Below are 17,853 nucleotides of genomic sequence, written 5' to 3' on the forward strand. Positions count from 1 at the left end.
GGATGGTAACAGAAGTGCACCATCCAATGATGCAGAGATGTACGGTTGAATGAAATTTTCGAAGAGTCTATCGCCGAATAAAATCACTGCTTTGGATCGGAAACCAGCTAATCTCCTCTAACTAACAGTTCCAGTGGTTTGCTGTCGGTTGTTATTTTGTCATCGCAAGATCTGGAGAAGGCTGGTATGTTTTTCAACTTTAGACAATGTTTTATGAGTTCGAGGGCCCCGCTCACTTTACTCTTCTCCGACAGATGGTCAGTCGTTGGTGGTGTGCTGGTTCTTCTAAAGGAGTAAATTTATCTGAAATTGGCTTGATTTTTTCATCCTACTTCGTCTATCCTTCGAGATTTCCTTGTCATAAATTTGGCATATATTAACTATGAGGAACCATCTTTTAAGCTCAATTTGTAAACAAAGTAATTGGGTAAAAAGGCTAAAAAGCGACAATAAATGCGTTTTTCTCTAATGCAAAACCTAATTGTTTTATGGTTGCCTTTATAATGATAGAACACGTTTATAAAGTATTTTATCATGACATTAATAAACAATTGCTAATGACGTTAATGCTTGAATTACAGAACAGTTTTAAGGATTTTTTTTCCTTTATTAGAGAGATTTTTAGCCTAAGGCTAGTTCATCTCTTCTACAGTTTTACCGAACTGTAAGTTTTATGGAGAGATTGATAACTGTTTTAAATTTATTTTTAAAACAAGACAGTTTTTGACTTTCTTGCCAGACTATAAAAGGTTTTTAAAACAGTAAAAAGCTGAATTACTAAGCAGGAATGTTTTACACTTTAAAATGCTATATTTAAACTAAATGGATTGTTCATTGCCGTTATAAAACCATCATAAATCAGAGTGGATGCTAAATGGTTACTGAATTGTTACTTTGGTAGACATTTGCAGTAACACATAAATCGACTACATATAGCAGATATCGCGGGCTAAAGGGCTGCCTTGGGCCTCGAGTGTATTCAAAAGTCGCTCTCTGTCGGCGTCATTATCCGTACATTGCCAAACTGCGTCATCGATGTCATTGTAACCGTTTTCACACCGACAGATGTTGTTATCCACGAGGTGTTTTCTATGGAGAGGCACATCTAGCGAGTAGCGGTTGGACATAAGTCCACTCATCACGCGAATGAAGTCACGACTTCATCGACCCAATCCTTTAAACCACGCTCTCGAAGAAACTTTAGGAATAATTGAATGTAACCACCGTCCGAGATTTACATTGTCCCAATCGGTTGGTCAAATCGAAAGGGTACCACTTTTACTGATGTTCCGGATCTTTTGGAGGACGGTCCCAAAGCCATCCGGGTTTATGTTTATGTCACGATCTCAAATTCATTCTTAAATCACAGTTCTTAGAGTTGAAAAAAATTGCGTAGGTCTAGGATTAGTTTCGTAGATTGACCCCTCATCCGGAGGACCGTTCCGCTATCTCCAGAGTGCATTCACTTAACTTCTGCATCCTGGCTATGCCCATGAATAACCCTGTTTGGCATTTCCCAGTTTCTTGAGGTATAATTTAAGGATTTTCTTTCTGAACAAACGAAATCTTTTCTGATTGTAATAGAAGTTCAAACACACACACAAACCCATGTTTATTTAATCAACCTCCTGTAGATTGGTGTCAACAGTTTTTTGAAGTTTTGATTTTTAATGGTTTGGCCGCGATCTTAATCCTAGTTACATATCTTGCCTGCCATATGAATATTTTAATTTTTCTCAATAGCCCGGACGATCTTATGTTAGCTTAAAATTAGTCGAATATCTACTGTTCGTTCGCTGTGCGCTCCATTAATCGAGTAAATTTCAGACATCACTAATTCTGACGATGTTAACCCTCAAGAGGCATCGAAGCACTATAACATCAAAAAGCGAACGATAATAAATTGAAAAAGAACCAATAAAACCTAAAAAAAAATGACTTCTTGGTTGGAAAATTTCTAATGTTTTTCCGGCACATTTTAATTTTTAATGCTGATGTTTAGTATTCTATTTCTACTTCAAGATTAACAATTTGAAATGAATCGATTATTATTGGGTCATACAAGGTTTTTATTGCCTAAACATATATTTTCTATTGCTATTATTGCTGCCACTTTTTAATTTATTGCTGCTTTTTCTTCCTTGACTAGTTTTCCGTCGATCTATTGTCAATCTCTGTCAAGTACCGACGCCAGGGAGGCAGCTCTCATACCTGGACACTATCTATCGACCCATCAACTCACTGAACGGGGACGAACGGTTTTACTTCCCTGATCAGAGATTTTATTCCTCACAAAATTCCGACGGGACCGACTGGGATTGAACCCTTGAAGCCATTCAAGAAAAACTAATTTAAATCTTTAATTTTTCAAAATTCGGTCTAATGACCCATTCAGCCTAATGACCCATATAAATCCACATGAACGTAAAAATGTATATTCATTAGGGTACCAATTACTGTGAAAATGTGTATTAAACAATTTTGGGCTCAATTGGCCGTGATTTAATTTAGCGGTAAATCGGTAATGTTTGCGTTTTTGAAAATGGAGAAATTTCCCCATTTCGGAGATCAATTAGGGTGGGTGAGCCAGTGATAGTGGAACTAAGCCAATGTATTTATTATAAAATAAATATATGTTCTACATACTATTTTATACATCAATCTACAGCTTTCAATCTCTAGCTTGCTAGGAAAATATTACATTGTGAATAAATTGTATGATTTTTTTGCAAATACATCCTCTATTAATAGGTACACTGTTCCAGTTGTTGTGGTAGTTGCTAACTTTGGTTTCTTTAATAGTGGAATGCATTGGTTTGTTATGAGTTCCACTATTATTTCAACACTCAAGTATTAGTACAAGACACTGAAGAAGTCTGCACATTGTAGACGAAATACGCGTATCTGTCAAGGGTAAGCAAATAAAATAGTGGAATTAAATGAAAATTACTAATCCTTCTCTCTCTCTCTCTCTCTCTCTTTATAGAGGTATTCCACTAAGACGCCCACGTTCATCAGGAAAATTAATTGTTTTCCGTCAATTTCAGGCTAATTTTGGGTATGAAATATGCAACTCTGCTTTATTTTAGGAGATCTACCGACGGTTTCCCATCATAACCACTCTACCACAACTATAGGAACACCATTATTACTGGAAAACACCTACCCTATTATTTGTTGACGCCAACTGACATTAAAATTCATGAAACATCAAAAATCTAGTGCCACCTCGAAAAAAAATATTTTCTAGGACTTGCAATGTTTACATGAGATGTGGAACATTAATAAATTGCCTTCTAACAATATTCACAACTATTTTTAAACTTGCAGACATCCGGTTCGAAGTTTCACATATGTTGTGCGGTCTGGCGTAAGAAAACATCCACGCCACAAGGTAACTCGGTTGTGCTTGTTGGAGAGACTGGACGGAGGCCTCCTCTATTTCCCTATTCTTCTCATTCGTGAGCTGAGTGTGGATGTTGATTCTGCTCACGCCGTGTCCGAAAGGCCGGATTAATCAATATTCATGTAAGGGAAATGCACCTATATTGACCATGCTTCTATTTTGGCTATGATTTGGCGATATTTAACGTTTTTTACAAGTGTGAGGTCTTGAGTTCTGTTAATATTGTTGGTTCAAATCATATTCACGATATGACACATACATTGTTATTCAATGGAAACTATGGGTAATACTGGTGCACTTACCCTACATCGGATTTTCTCCAACAAATGTTAAACCGGTTGGTTTTAAAATATTCTCCCGGAGAATTTTTTTTAGTGCAATTCAATAAGAGGAGATTTTGGCTATAGTTGTACAGACAATTATGATAAAGTTGAATAATTTAAATTTCTCTGGACTGAAAATTTTAAAATCAACCGAATTAGAAATGTGAAAAAATGAAAGTTGGTTGATCCGTCATATCATACAGCTGTCACAGAGAAAAGAGACTCCTACTGATACCTCGTGAATTATGTTCGGATTCTGCTCCAGCAGGGACACCTCACGATTCTATAGTCACCCACCCAGGACTCTAATGGCGGTAAGCTCGAGCTCTAGTTAACTTTAAATACCGAACCTGTTTGGATGATCTCCAATATGTTTGCTTAGAGTCGTGTTGATTAACTCTGATGTCGGATATAATCCGAGTATAATATTGGTTGAAGCTTATCGCCAGGGTCATCGTCTCACTAATGCGGTAGTCTATTCAGGCCCGGAAAGACCCATAATTGCCAATTTCCCTGGATAAGTCTGTGACTATTTATGATTATTTTGAAAATGGTAAATATGAGTTTGATAATTTTGGTTTTTGATTTCACTGTACGTAAACAAAATCATCGGAATTCCGTAAAATCCCGTTAACTTGGAAGTTTATCAATTCGTAATTTTCTGCTTGCAACTTTAAATTATTCCGCGAAATTCCGTTTCGAGCAAAATACACAGAATAACTCAATATACCACATTCCCCTTACATGACATCAATTTTGGATCTTTTTAATCGAATCACTAAAATTGACTGTACACTGCGGGAAAGAAGTTTATCTGAGTTTATCCACAAATAATCTTCTCATGGTTTAATATGAAATGTATGCGGTTTTCTACTCCAGAGATCATTGACGTTGTCTTGAGCTGCGTAGTTAATCTTATGCATATACTATGAAAGATCGATTGAGGAAAAGTTTTGCTTCCGTTAAATATCATCACCATGCTCCCTTTGCAGTTCACAATAATCATGAATAAATTCTGCTGTTGTTCGCCTTGCTGCGCCACTTTCACAGTGGAGAGGTGTTATTTATGCTTCATCCTGATGATAGATACCGATCGAGGAGAAGCTTAACAATTTCAGTGCTGATAAAAATAATTTTTTTTACACTCAACTGAGCTGAAAATGAAGACAACCTTAACAAATACCCAAGCAAAGCCTGAGATCAAATTGAAAACAACATTTGATATTGTGATGTCGATGCTCAGGGGATTGTCGTTTTGGTCGCAAATTGAAAGCAAACAATCTTCCAGCGACATCAAATTGAAAACTAATTCTGCTATTAGTAAGAGCAAGCTGAAAACTCCATTTGATGTTCATTTTTCCTGTTGATAACAAAACGAATTTTCAATTTGATGTTATACTAAGGTAATGAAAACAAATCTGCAACAACATATTTTTGAAGAGCAAATGTACAGCAAAATGAAAACAAAATTTGTTATCAAATTTGTCAATCACATAAACTGAAATCAAATTATGATGTCACTTTTTTTTTTCCTTGATTTTTTTTTCTCCGTCGATCTTGTTTTCCGTGCCATGCACCAATACTACCGACGCCAGGGAGGCAGCTCCCACACCTGGACCCTACCTATCGACTCATCAACTCATGAGCCGGGGACCAATAGCTTTACTTCCCTTCCGAAGGAAGGCGTGATCAGAGATATTAGGCCTCAGAACATCCCGGCTGCGCCGACTGGGATTGAACCCAGGCCTGCTGGGATGATAGGTAATCACGCTTACCACTACACCACCGGCAGTTTGATGTTGATATCAAAATTTGATTTCTATTTGCCGTCATTTTGATTCTGGACTTTGCTCGGAGACCTGCATGAATTGGAATTTCGATACATCAACATTCTTTTGATCAAGGCAACCTCTGAGTGTCAAAGTCAACACTTGTGTTAGTCCCAAGATGACTACATATACATAGGTGTTCTAATGTGTCAAATTCATGATTCAGCCATGTTGGATTTTTGTATGAGACAGTGACCGAGTTAGCTTACAATTTGCTCTAGAACCGCACTTTTCCCCCCTGAAATCTCCTCGCCCGTATAGTGACAAAGCTGTATCACCATTTGTGGCTGGATTTTCACTATCGCTTTTGTTGTTGTCAATATTATTATTAGTCATCATTTGGGTGGGGATGATTTTGAGGATCAATTAATCACATCGTTCGGCCATTTTTCACAGAGATGTTCCGCTGGTAGGAAGTGATAAAAATCCCCATATAGAAATTGAGAGAAGTGGGAATAATTCGCTTTCGGTACATATTCAGGTCATAAAAAGGGCCTAAATAATTTAGTCAGGAACTTTTTCGTTCAGTTTTTTTCCCGGAAATTATGTTTAAACAAGTTACAATTACATAAATAATATTTTTCTCCATACATTTATACCCGCTTTACTACCAGTCCCCAGAGATTAAATTTGAGAGCGAAAATTCGCTCTCACTAGTTCAATTTTTCAACATGCCATGTATTTTGATGAACCTTTTTTTTGTGATTTCCCTCTCATATAACACAAAATAGAGTACCTGACACTGCAAAACATGTCTGGTACCTCTATATATGCATTTTGATTAATATTTGGATTCCCTCCTTTTTTACATATTCTGCACAAAATATACTTTCTGCCCCGCCCCATACATAAAAAAAAACGGCTGGAAATCCTGTTAGAGGAGGGGCTTAGAAAGTATTTTGTTTGCAGAATATGTAAAAAAGGAGGGATCTCGGATGTATTTTTTGTGCAGAACATGTAAACAAGGAGGGACTTCGATTGCTAACCTAAATGCATATATAGAGGTACCATTCATATGTTGACAGCATTGCTTTCTGTTAACAATCAACGGAACTAAGTGTATGGGTAATTTCTGAGAGATATCACCATTGAGAACAGCAGTGACATTTGAAGGAAAATTCTATTTTCATTTTACACAAATATAGCGCTGCAGATCGTGTTGTGTTGGTTTTAACACATAGATCGATGGAAAATTATTGCCAAATGCTAAATTCATAATAATATCAAGGCATAAGAGCGGTGCCGGTAGTGTAGTGGTAAGCGTGATTACCTATCACCCCAAAAGGCCTGGGTCCAATCTCAGTCGGCGCCGCCGGGATGTTCTGAGGTATAACATCTCTGATCACTAGGGAAGTAAAAGCCGTTGATCCCCGGTTCATGAGTTGATAGGTCGATAATTAGGGTCCAGGTGTGGGAGCTACTTTCCTGGCGTCGGTAGCATTGGTGCTCAGCACGGAAAACAAGATCGACGGAAAACAAATCAAAACAAAAACAAAAACTCAAGGTTTATGACTCTGGGGTCGACAATATTCAATATATGATTTTGCCCAACATTAAATTGATAATTCTGCTTTTGAGGATCGCTTTTGATTTGGACTATTTTGAGTAAGATAATCAAGCACTGGTGAATATCAACAAACGCGTATGTACTGATGCATAATGAACTCATTTGTTCATTTCTCACGTACGTGACAGCGAAGGTTTTCAAAACAAACGCATTTCATCTACAGTTGGTCGAAGTGCAACTCCTTGCGTGCGATGGTAAGTGATAAAAAAAATCAGTTGCATGGTGGAGAGGTGTTCTTTTTTCTTCATCCTGATGATCAAAGTTGGCGATCGATCGAGGAGAAGTTCAGCTATTTATAGATGTCCACTTTTACTAGCAGTGTTCAGAGGACTTGTATTGAGGTGTTTATCATAATCTTGAAATATATCAAAGCTGGCGATTAGACCCTTTTGGTTTGTTTTTTCCGTCGATCTTGTTTTCCGTGCTGAGCACCAGTGCTACCGACGTGCCAGGAAGGCAGCTCCCACACCTGGACCCTACCTATCGACCCATCAACTCATGAACCGGGGACCAACGGCTTTACTTCCCATCCGAAGGAAGGCGTGAACAGAACATCCCGGCGGCGCCGACTGGTATTGAACCCAGGCCTGCTGGGGTGAGAGGTAATCACGCTTACCACTTCACCACCGGCGCTAGTTTGGTGATTAGATAATCAAGTAGAAATAAAACCAGCTCAGAATTACCAGCATACGTTGCAGTGTGTAATAAAGATCTATATTTTTCGTGAAGTAATGACATTGGGTTGTTAGCGGAATGCTTAAATAAATAGCGAAAAAGGTTATCTTCCATTTAATTCCATTTAATTAATTTCGGTATCCATGACAGATACGTATTTCGACTACAATGTGCAGTCTTCATCAGTGTCATTCTCACTAAAGACCAAAAACCTAACCCCCTTAAGTACTCATTCCATAGGTAAAAATGTCAAGATCAGAAAATTAATTAAGTGAAATTAAATGGAAGACAACCCTTTTCGCTGTTTTATTTAAGCATTCCGCTAGCAACCCAATTACTTCATTATGATGGCTACCAAGCCTTTGGGTTTTTTCCTTATTAGAGATTTGAAACGATTTTTCTCCTTTACTTTACCTTTGGTTATTATTAGTTAGGTAGGTTCTGATTCTACACGTTGTAGTTTGATTTTTTTACCTGTGATCTTGACATTTTTACCTAGAGGATGAGTACTTCAAGGGATTAGATTTAGATTAGTTATTAAGTGAGAATGACGCTGATGGAGACTGCACATTGTACATTGGGTTGGCAATGTCATGGATACCAAAATTAATTAAGTAGCATTAAATGGAAGATAAGCTTTTTGGCTGTTTTACATATTTTTCGTGTTTTTAGTTTTGTATTAGTTATTTGACTACTTTCACTGAACTTGGTGGGCGTTGAGCAGATTTGGATTTTTCAGATATAATCCTAAATAGAACCTAGATTATTTAATACTCTAGTAACCAGTGAATCCAAACACATAAAGCAACCAATGATACTGACAAAACGGTTGCTACGACTGCCATGAAAAACTCGCTCTGTAACATAGCTCGATCGGAGTGGTAGAAGGATAATGATATATTGCTTGCCTGCTTTGTTTCAATATACACGGATGATGACATAGCTTAATCTGGATCGAGAAAAGACATAACAAAAAAATTCCCATTAACACACGTGTATCATCTTCGGCTTTGCTTCGTGAAGCAGCTTGCCAACAATTTGCACGTTTCCTTCTACCGCCTTGACTGAGCTGTGGCGCACAGGCTGCTTGTCATGAAAAATAATGAAGAAGATTATATCATTATTGCTTTCCACTTCTGACATAGCGATATCATTCGGTTCGTTGATCGCTTGTCATTTTGACATTTGGAGATATTTTTGATTCCTTGCTAGTAACCTCAAGTCCGTGCTCTGTCACAATGTTTCATTGTGATTAATCAGCACTCAAATGGGTAAAATATCAAATTTGGGGCGAATTTGAAAGAAAGGGAACTTGGAGTGTAGAGCACACTGCCCACTGGATATATATATATATGGATATGAAACGAAAACTGCACAAACTTTTTATACAATGAGACAACATTGAATGTTTCTGTCGGCCGGCGCCGGTGGTTTAGTGGTAAGCGTGACTGCTTTCTAACACCCCAATGGGTCTGGGTTCAATCCCAGCCGAGGTCGGTGGGATTTTTCTGAGGCATAAAAATATCTGGTCACATCTTCCTTCGGAAGGGAAGTAAAACCGTTGGTCCCGGCCCATGTGTGTTGCACACTTAAAAATAACTATTTTTACACGAGGCGTAATCCATCTTTGACGTAAATTATGGAACGTAAGCAAACATGTCATGTAAAATTAAGTGTTCCCAAACCGAAACATACGCAACTCGACGTGTGGAAGCTGCCTTCCTGCACATTCGGTTGCCGCCAATGGATGGCAATCGATGTCCGTCGGTGATTGGCACTAGATCGCGGAACAGAGACCGACGTTAAAAATAAAGGAAAAAAAATCTGTCAGTAAAATATCTTGTGCACGGTTATCTGGAACAGTATTTACATATTGTTGGAAATCATCAGAATAAGCTCCCGCCAACAATCGAATCATAAGTGGAATCCCAAAGAATTTAGACTCATAGCTTGTTATATCCGAGCAGAATTTTTCGAGCAATCATCGGACACTTTCCATGAATTTTTCAAAAACATCATTTGTTCATCGTTTTCAAATGGAATCAATCTGATTGCCGCTGCTCCAAAAGCTGTTTCAAGAATACCTTTGACATTATATCTTCCACTTACAATCACTCGATTATTCTGCTTTGACAATATTTGCTTAAGGCGATTGCCTCGTTATGAAAAGTGATCTCATCGAAACAATCAAGGAACGTTCAAGGAGAATTTCAGCAATTTCAAGATGCCCATTGAATCTTGCATACTGGAGAGGTGTTTTCTTAAATTTATCCTGATGATCCACGTTGGCAGATCGCTCAAGAAGCAGTTTGGAAATTTCAAAATGCCCATTTTTACTTGCATAGTGAAGAGGTGTTCAATTCTTTTTATCCTGATGATCCACATTTGCAGATCTGCCGAGGAGAAGTTTAACAATTTTTAGATGCCCATTTTCACTTGCATAGTGGAGAGGTGTTCTATTCTTTTTATCCTGATGACTCACGATTTCAGATGTATCCAGGAGAAGTTTAGCAATTTTAAGATTCCCATTTTTACTTGCATAGTGAAGAGGTGTTCTATTCTTTTTATCCTGATGATCCACATTTGCAGATCTACCGAGGAGAAGTTTAACAATTTTTAGATGCCTATTCTCACTTGCATAGTGGAGAGGTGTTCGATTCTTTTTATCCTGATGATTAACGATGGCAGATTTATCCAGGAGAAGTTCAGCAATTTCTAGATGCCCATTTTTACTTGCACAGTGGAGAGGTGTTCTATTCTTTTTATCCTGATGATTCACGGTGGCAGATTTATCCAGGAGAATTTTAGCAATTTCAAGATGCCCATTTTTACTTGCACAGTGGAGAGGTGTTCTATTCTTTTTATCCTGATGATTCACGGTGGCAGATTTATTCAGTAGAAGTTCAGCTATTTTTAGATGCCCATTTTCACTTGCATAGTGGAGAGGTGTTCTATTAGTTCTATCCTGATGATCAACGGCCGCAAATTTATCCAGAAGAATATTAGCAATTTCAAGATGCCCATTTTCACTTGCATAGTGCAGAGGTGTTCTATTCTTTTTATCCTGATGATTCACGGTGGCAGATTTATCCAGGAGAATTTTAGCAATTTCAAGATGCCCATTTTTACTTGCACAGTGGAGAGGTGTTCTATTCTTTTTATCCTGATGATTCACGGTGGCAGATTTATTCAGTAGAAGTTCAGCTATTTTTAGATGCCCATTTTCACTTGCATAGTGGAGAGGTGTTCTATTAGTTCTATCCTGATGATCAACGGCCGCAAATTTATCCAGGAGAATGTTAGCAATTTCAAGATGCCCATTTTCACTTGCATAGTGCAGAGGTGTTCTATTCTTTTTATCCTGATGATTAACGATGGCAGGATTATCCAGGAGTAGCTCAGCAATTTCTAGATGCCCATTTTTACTTGCACAGTGGAGAGGTGTTCTATTCTTTTTATCCTGATGATTCACGGTGGCAGATTTATTCAGTAGAAGTTCAGCTATTTTTAGATGCCCATTTTCACTTGCATAGTGGAGAGGTGTTCTATTAGTTCTATCCTGATGATCAACGGCCGCAAATTTATCCAGGAGAATATTAGCAATTTCAAGATGCCCATTTTCACTTGCATAGTGCAAAGGTGTTCTATTCTTTTTATCCTGATGATTCACGGTGGCAGATTTATCCACTAGAATTTTAGCAATTTCAAGATGCCCATTTTTACTCACATAAATGAGAGCTGTTCTATTCTTTTTATCCTGATGATTCACGGTGGCAGATTTATCCAGGAGAAGTTCAGCAATTTGAAGATGCCCATTTCCACTTGCATAAATGAGAGCTGTTCTATTCTTTTTATCGTGATGATTCACGGTGGCAGATTTATCCAGGAGAATTTTAGCAATTTCAAGATGCCCATTTTCACTTGAATAGTGTAGAGCTGTTCTATTCTTTTTATCCTGATGATTCACGGTGGCAGATTTATCCACTAGAATTTTAACAATTTCAAGATGCCCATTTTCACTTGCATAAATGAGAGCTGTTCTATTCTTTTTATCCTGATGATTCACGGTGGCAGATTTATCCAGGAGAATTTTAGCAATTTCAAGATGCCCATTTTCACTTGCATAGTGTAGAGGCGTTCTATTAGTTCTATCCTGATGATCCACGACGGCAAATTTATCCAGGAGAATATAAGCAATTTCAAGATGCCCATTTTTGCTTGCATAGAGGAGAGGTGTTCTATTATTTTTATCCTGATGATCAACGTTGGCAGATTTATTCAGGAGAAGTTCAGAAATTTCAAGATGCCCATTTTTACTTGCATAGTGGAGAGGTGTTCTATCCTTTTTATCCTGATGATTCACGGTGGCAGATTTATCCAGAAGAAGTTTTGCAATTTTTAGATGCCCATATTCACTTGCATGGAAGAGAGGGGTTCTATTCTTTTTATCCTGATGATTCACTCCGGCAGATCGATCAAGGAGAAGTTCAGCAATTTCTAGATTCCCATTTTCACTTGCATAGTGGAGATGTGTTCTATTATTTTCATCCTGAAGATCCACATTGGCAGATCGATCGAGGAGAGTTATTGCAATTTCCAGATTCCAATTTTCACTTGGGGATCCATTCAGGAGAAGTTCAGCAATTTCAAGATGCCCATTTTTAAGTGCATGGTGAAGAGGTGTTCTATTATTTTCATCCTGATGATCGACGTAGGCAGATTTATCCAGGAGTAGTTCACAAATTTCTAAATTTCCATTTTCACTTGCATAGTGGAGAGGTGTTTTTTTATTTGTATCCTGATGATTTACGGTGGCAAATTTATTCAGCAGAAGTTTAGCAATTTTTAGATGCCCATTTTCACTTGCATAGTGGAGAGGTGTTTTTTTATTTTCATCCTGATGATCGACGTTGGCAGATTTATTCAGGAGAAGTTCAGCTATTTCTAGATGTCCATTTTTACTTGCATAGTGGAGAGGTGTTTTATTATTTTTATCCTGATGATTTACGGTGGCAGATTTATTCAGGAGAAGTTCAGCAATTTCTAGATGTCCATTTTTACTTGCATAGTGGAGAGGTGATCTATTAGTTCTATCCTGATGATCCACGTTGGCAGATTCATTCCGGGGAAGTTCAGCATTTTCTTGATTCCCATTTTCAGTTTCATAGTGGAGAAGTGTTCCATTCTTTTTATCCTGATGATTCACAGTGGCAGGTTTATTCAGGAAAAGTTCAGCAATTTTAGAATGCCCATTTTCACTTGCATAGTGCAGAGGTAATCTATTATTTGCATCTTTAAGATCCACATTTGCAGATCTTTCGAGGAGAAGTTTAGCAATTTCTAAATGCCCATTTTTACTTGCATAGTGTAGAGGTGTTCTTTTTTCTTCATCCTGATGATCCACATTTGCAGATCCATCGAGGAGAAGTTTAGCAATTTCTAGATGCCCATATTCACTTGCAATGTGCAGAGGACTTGTATTGAGGTTTTTATCATACCCTCGAATTATCTCAAAGTGGGCGATCATATTAGCATCGATGCCATAATCAAGTAGAAATAAAACCAGCTCAGAATTCCCAGCATACGTCGCAGTGTGTAACAACGATCCATATTTTTGGTGTATTTTAGTTTTTAAATCATTATTTTGTAGTAGTTCCTTTACTACTTTTACTGAACTTGCTTCACATGCCCAGAATGCAACCTCAGCTTTTTCTTTACAAATATCGCTCAGAACAATCATTTGCTCTGATTGTTCTGAATACTGTTCTTCAGTTAGTTTAAAAAAAAATCTTCGAACGGTTTCATGATCAACAAGTGTTTCGTACAAAATTGCTTTGCATTTTTGGATACAATCATATATAAACATTGCAGCGAAAAACTCGGCATAGGATAAGTGTATGAATCTAAGATTGCCATCTGAAATATTAAATAGAGGAGAGTGCTCTGTTCCTTTTTTGATTCTTATTTGGAGGTCATTGTAAAATGGTTTGTGTTCACCCGATGTGATTACTTCCTTATGGTTATTCCTATAAATCTGATGCCAGGCAGCTATTTGATGCTCAATAATAAAGTGTTTCAAAAGACACTTCTCTTCTTCATCACTTTGCGTGTCAATATTTCGGTAAGCATCTTGGTTTCTTTTTTTCTTCCATTTGATTTGAAACGAAAACTGCACAAACTTTTTAAACAATGAGACAACATTAAATTTTTCAGTCGGGAAAATATCTTGTGCACGATTATTTGGAACAGTATTTACATATTGTTTGAAATCATCAGAATATGCTTCCGCCAACAATCGTATCATAAGTGGAATCCCAAAAAATTTAGACTCATAGCTTGTTATGTCCGAGCAGAATTTTTTGAGCAATTGAGTTGAATAAGTTTTAAATTCCTCTGAATCATCAGAAGTTTTCCATGATTTTTTTAATAACACCATTTGTTCATCGTTTTCAAAAGAAATCAATCTGATTGCCCTTGCTCCAAAAGCTGTTTCAAGAATACCTTTGACATGATATCTTCCACTTACAATCACTCGATTATTCTTCTTTGACAATATTTGCTTAAACATGGCGATTGCCTCGTTATGAAAAGTGATCTCATCGAACCCATCAAACATGATTATAGACCGATTTGCGTTGTTTTCTAGATTGTTTTTCAATATTGTCAAGCTTGTTTTTGAAAGAGTCAGTTTAAGAATTGTGTAAATCGTTTCTAAGTTTTCACAGCCCGTTTTGAGCATTTCCTGTAAGTTATTCAAATATATCAAGAACACATCAATATCGGATTTCTTTTGAACTTCGAAGGCAATGTATTGGAGGATAGTTGTTTTTCCCATACCAGGCTCTCCGATGAAGAGAGAAAATTTGCTCTCTTCTGGGTCGTCTATTAATCGTTTGATGAATTTATGGTCGCTTACAATATGATTATTTGCAATTAATTTTCTTCCTATGTACTCACTTTCACGTTGTGATAAATTATGACTCAGTTCTTCCGTTATATCTTTGACACACTTACGTCCCTCGGCTTCAGTTAAGTAAATCTTTCGTGTATGCTTGTTACTACTAAGATTGATCCAAGTTTTAAAACATTTATTAAATTTTTCCAAAGACACCCCTAATGGCGAATGCTTGCCAAGATCATCCGGTGGAATCCAAGTTCTCACCCATAAGCGAAGATCATCCTCGACGGTTGTCATTAGATCATTTGGTTGGTCTACACAGAAAATTAGATTCTGAAAGAACTTGCTCACGTGTTCTTCATTTAAATATGTAGGTAGTGTGTCCCTAGAGCTACCTTTCATCAGATCTTGATACGCTTTATTTTTTGCTATGTTTACCTTTGCTTGTCTGTCAATCTTATTTAGTAGCTCATTGTACAACCATTGATGGGTGGTATCGACCTGGCTGTTTGAGTTATCACTATTTGAATTTGCAATTAAATCTTGCAGGATCTTCTGCAATGGTTTTTTGTGCTTCGTCAGCATGTCCGATGCTTTTCCTCGTTTGAAGGATTCAATGATCGCATCCCTAATGGCAGTTATTTCAGAGTTCATCAACTTCAGTAATTCTTCAATGTTATCCTCTTTTGGTCTGAATCTTATGTAGCAATTGTCGGATTTAGCTAACTTCATTATTGGGTTCACTTCACTTTGCTCACAGATCTCGATGCCCACCAATTCCTTAAGCTTTCCATCGCTAACGTCTAATGATTTATTGGTTAGGATAAAAAATCGTTTCTTATACTTCTTGAATACATCTTTTTGAATGACATCTAAATATGACTGTATGTACTTCACAAGAGCAAAATCTTGATTATCCTTGAACATCTTCGGAAAAAAATTGTCGAACGATAATGGTTTTGTATCACCTGAGCTGCCTTTGTGTTTGGTTTGGATTAACCACATTTCCTTCTGTTCTTCGAAAATTATGACTACGTCGTCAAATTTTCCAGCGTCCTTCATTTCTGAAGCAAGTTTGAATGCTGATTTCCCGAAAGATGCTCGCTCAAACAGCACCAATGCTAAATCTTCTTCGTATTTGTTGCCATGATTGCCAGTATTGCCACCATATTCATAGGTCCCTGGTTCTTTGGTGGGCTCCATTATTTTCCCTAAAAAGAAAATAATAATCTATTAGTAACATTTATCAAAAGTATTTCATGTCTATTCGTTCAAAATAATCTGGACATTGCTCTTATAGACATAGAAAAAGCATTCTACAGTGTTTGGCATGAAGGTTTGATTTCCACTCAATATTATTTCAAAATTATGTAACTTACAGAACACTACTCTGACCGACTACCTGTTAGAACTGGTGTTCCTCAGGGTAACATTCTTGGGCAGATATTGTAAAACATTTCACTTCGGAACTCCCTGATTTACCTCAGAGTTGCAGGCATTTCCACTAAAGGAAGAAGTCTTCGTTTTATTTGCAGCAACTGCAGAAAAGTTTAGATATTGTCTCTTCTTATTTACAAAAATGGTTGATTTCTCCCAACGCTTCCAAAACTTAACTTATGATATTTTAACATAAGCCTAGAGCTTTGTATTTGAAACACTAGTAGTAGTCACATAGTCACTATGAACAGAGCTTCAATTGCCTGGTCAACCTAGGTGAAATGTCTTGGACTAGTACTTCAACTAACATTAACTTTTAAAGATCACATTGAGAACATCCAAGCCAAATGTAAAACAAATATAAAATGTTTGTCGGGCTTCGATCCAATTTGGGGCCTACTAAGCACTTTGCCTGTATTTTTCGAGTAAATTTTTTCACACGATGGAATGTTTTCAAAGCAGATGACTTCTAAATTTATTTATCTTCCCGTACGTACTGTAATATCTGTTTCAGAGAAAAAATTTGTTGAGAAATTGTTAAAAATCACACATCTTTTTTTTTTATCCTCTGTTCGGGACAGAAAACCACTGCGACCAGTACTTAGATCTATTGTAGAACATCCCGTGTCCTTAATTACTTCATCACTTTTGAGAAATAATGCAGTATTCGGTTTTGATACAATTGTCATTCTTGCCTTTATACCCTTCGAATAGTGAGAGCACCCTCCAAAGGCACCCCCCTTTGTCAATCAAAATTTGATTTCTTAGCAACAAAATTAAGGAATGACATTTATAATGACCATGCATTAGAACCCTAGTCTTAACCACTTCAAACTAGGGAACAACAAATCCAAGATTAGTAATCACATAGATGAAGGCTAACTAACTCATTTTGACGTAGGACTGCGTCTGTGATTTCTATATAAGGGTACACTTTGTGAAACCCAAAAATGAAACATGTAACGAAATTATGAAAGATTTTGAACGTTAATAACTCAGCTGCCTCTGAACCAATTTCAATAATTTTATCACCAATCGATCAGAAATATTTCTATTTATAATAATTCTGTTTACAGGAACAAGAAACTATTGAAAAAGTGGTAAATGTCAAGCATTGCCCAAAAGCGTCGAAATAACTAACAAATCCACCAATTTTGTACAAGCATATGCTACTTCCCCAACACAGTCAGTAAATCGTTTTTAGACGAAACATGTCGATGTAGCATTGCTGCTCTGCAACACTGTCATCAGATTTCCTGTGATTTTGAAAAATTTGGTGAAAAATTATAGGAAATCTGTAAAAAAAATCACCGAACTGTTTACCGAACGTTCAGCTGTTGAGATTTCGGTTAAATTTCACAGATTTCGGTGAATAATCTTAGTGTGGACGTTGAGTTGTTCCGCCTATTTCAATTGTTGGTCCAGAAAAATTTCCGAGCTACCTTTTGTGCAGCGAGGGTAGCGAATTCAATGAATGAACATGTTAAAAGGCAACAGGAGAATACGAAAACATCACCAAGCGATAGTTTTTCCCTCGTACATTCTTAGTCAGAAATATAATTTCCTTTATCCACTCATAAAGCACTTAGCGGAAAAAAACGATCAAAGATTTTTGTGACTGAGTTTCAGTAACGCAAAAAGTGGTCGCCAAGTTTAAAAAATATCATTCTCTCAAAATGTTACGTTCTCTGGGAATGGTCCTATAGTCCATTGAATGT

General features: G+C 37.1%; 1 protein-coding gene across 1 annotated transcript in view; it reads right to left on the bottom strand.

The window, feature by feature from the left end:
- Positions 1 to 1,515: 1,515 nt before the first annotated feature.
- Positions 1,516 to 17,853, bottom strand: part of LOC135707678 (uncharacterized) — a 38,203-nt gene continuing 21,865 nt past the window's right edge. The window contains exon 3 of the mRNA XM_065229528.1: positions 1,516 to 15,909. Within this exon, the coding sequence (XP_065085600.1) occupies positions 10,157 to 15,901 (5,745 nt within the window). The 5' untranslated portion in view covers positions 15,902 to 15,909 and the 3' untranslated portion in view covers positions 1,516 to 10,156. The remainder of the gene's footprint in view (positions 15,910 to 17,853) is intronic.

The sequence above is a fragment of the Ochlerotatus camptorhynchus genome, unplaced genomic scaffold (assembly GCF_037179485.1).
Source record: "Ochlerotatus camptorhynchus isolate MF236.1 unplaced genomic scaffold, CSIRO-AGI_Acam_v1.1 ptg000316l, whole genome shotgun sequence".
In the NCBI taxonomy this organism is placed as follows: Eukaryota; Metazoa; Arthropoda; class Insecta; order Diptera; family Culicidae; genus Ochlerotatus; species Ochlerotatus camptorhynchus.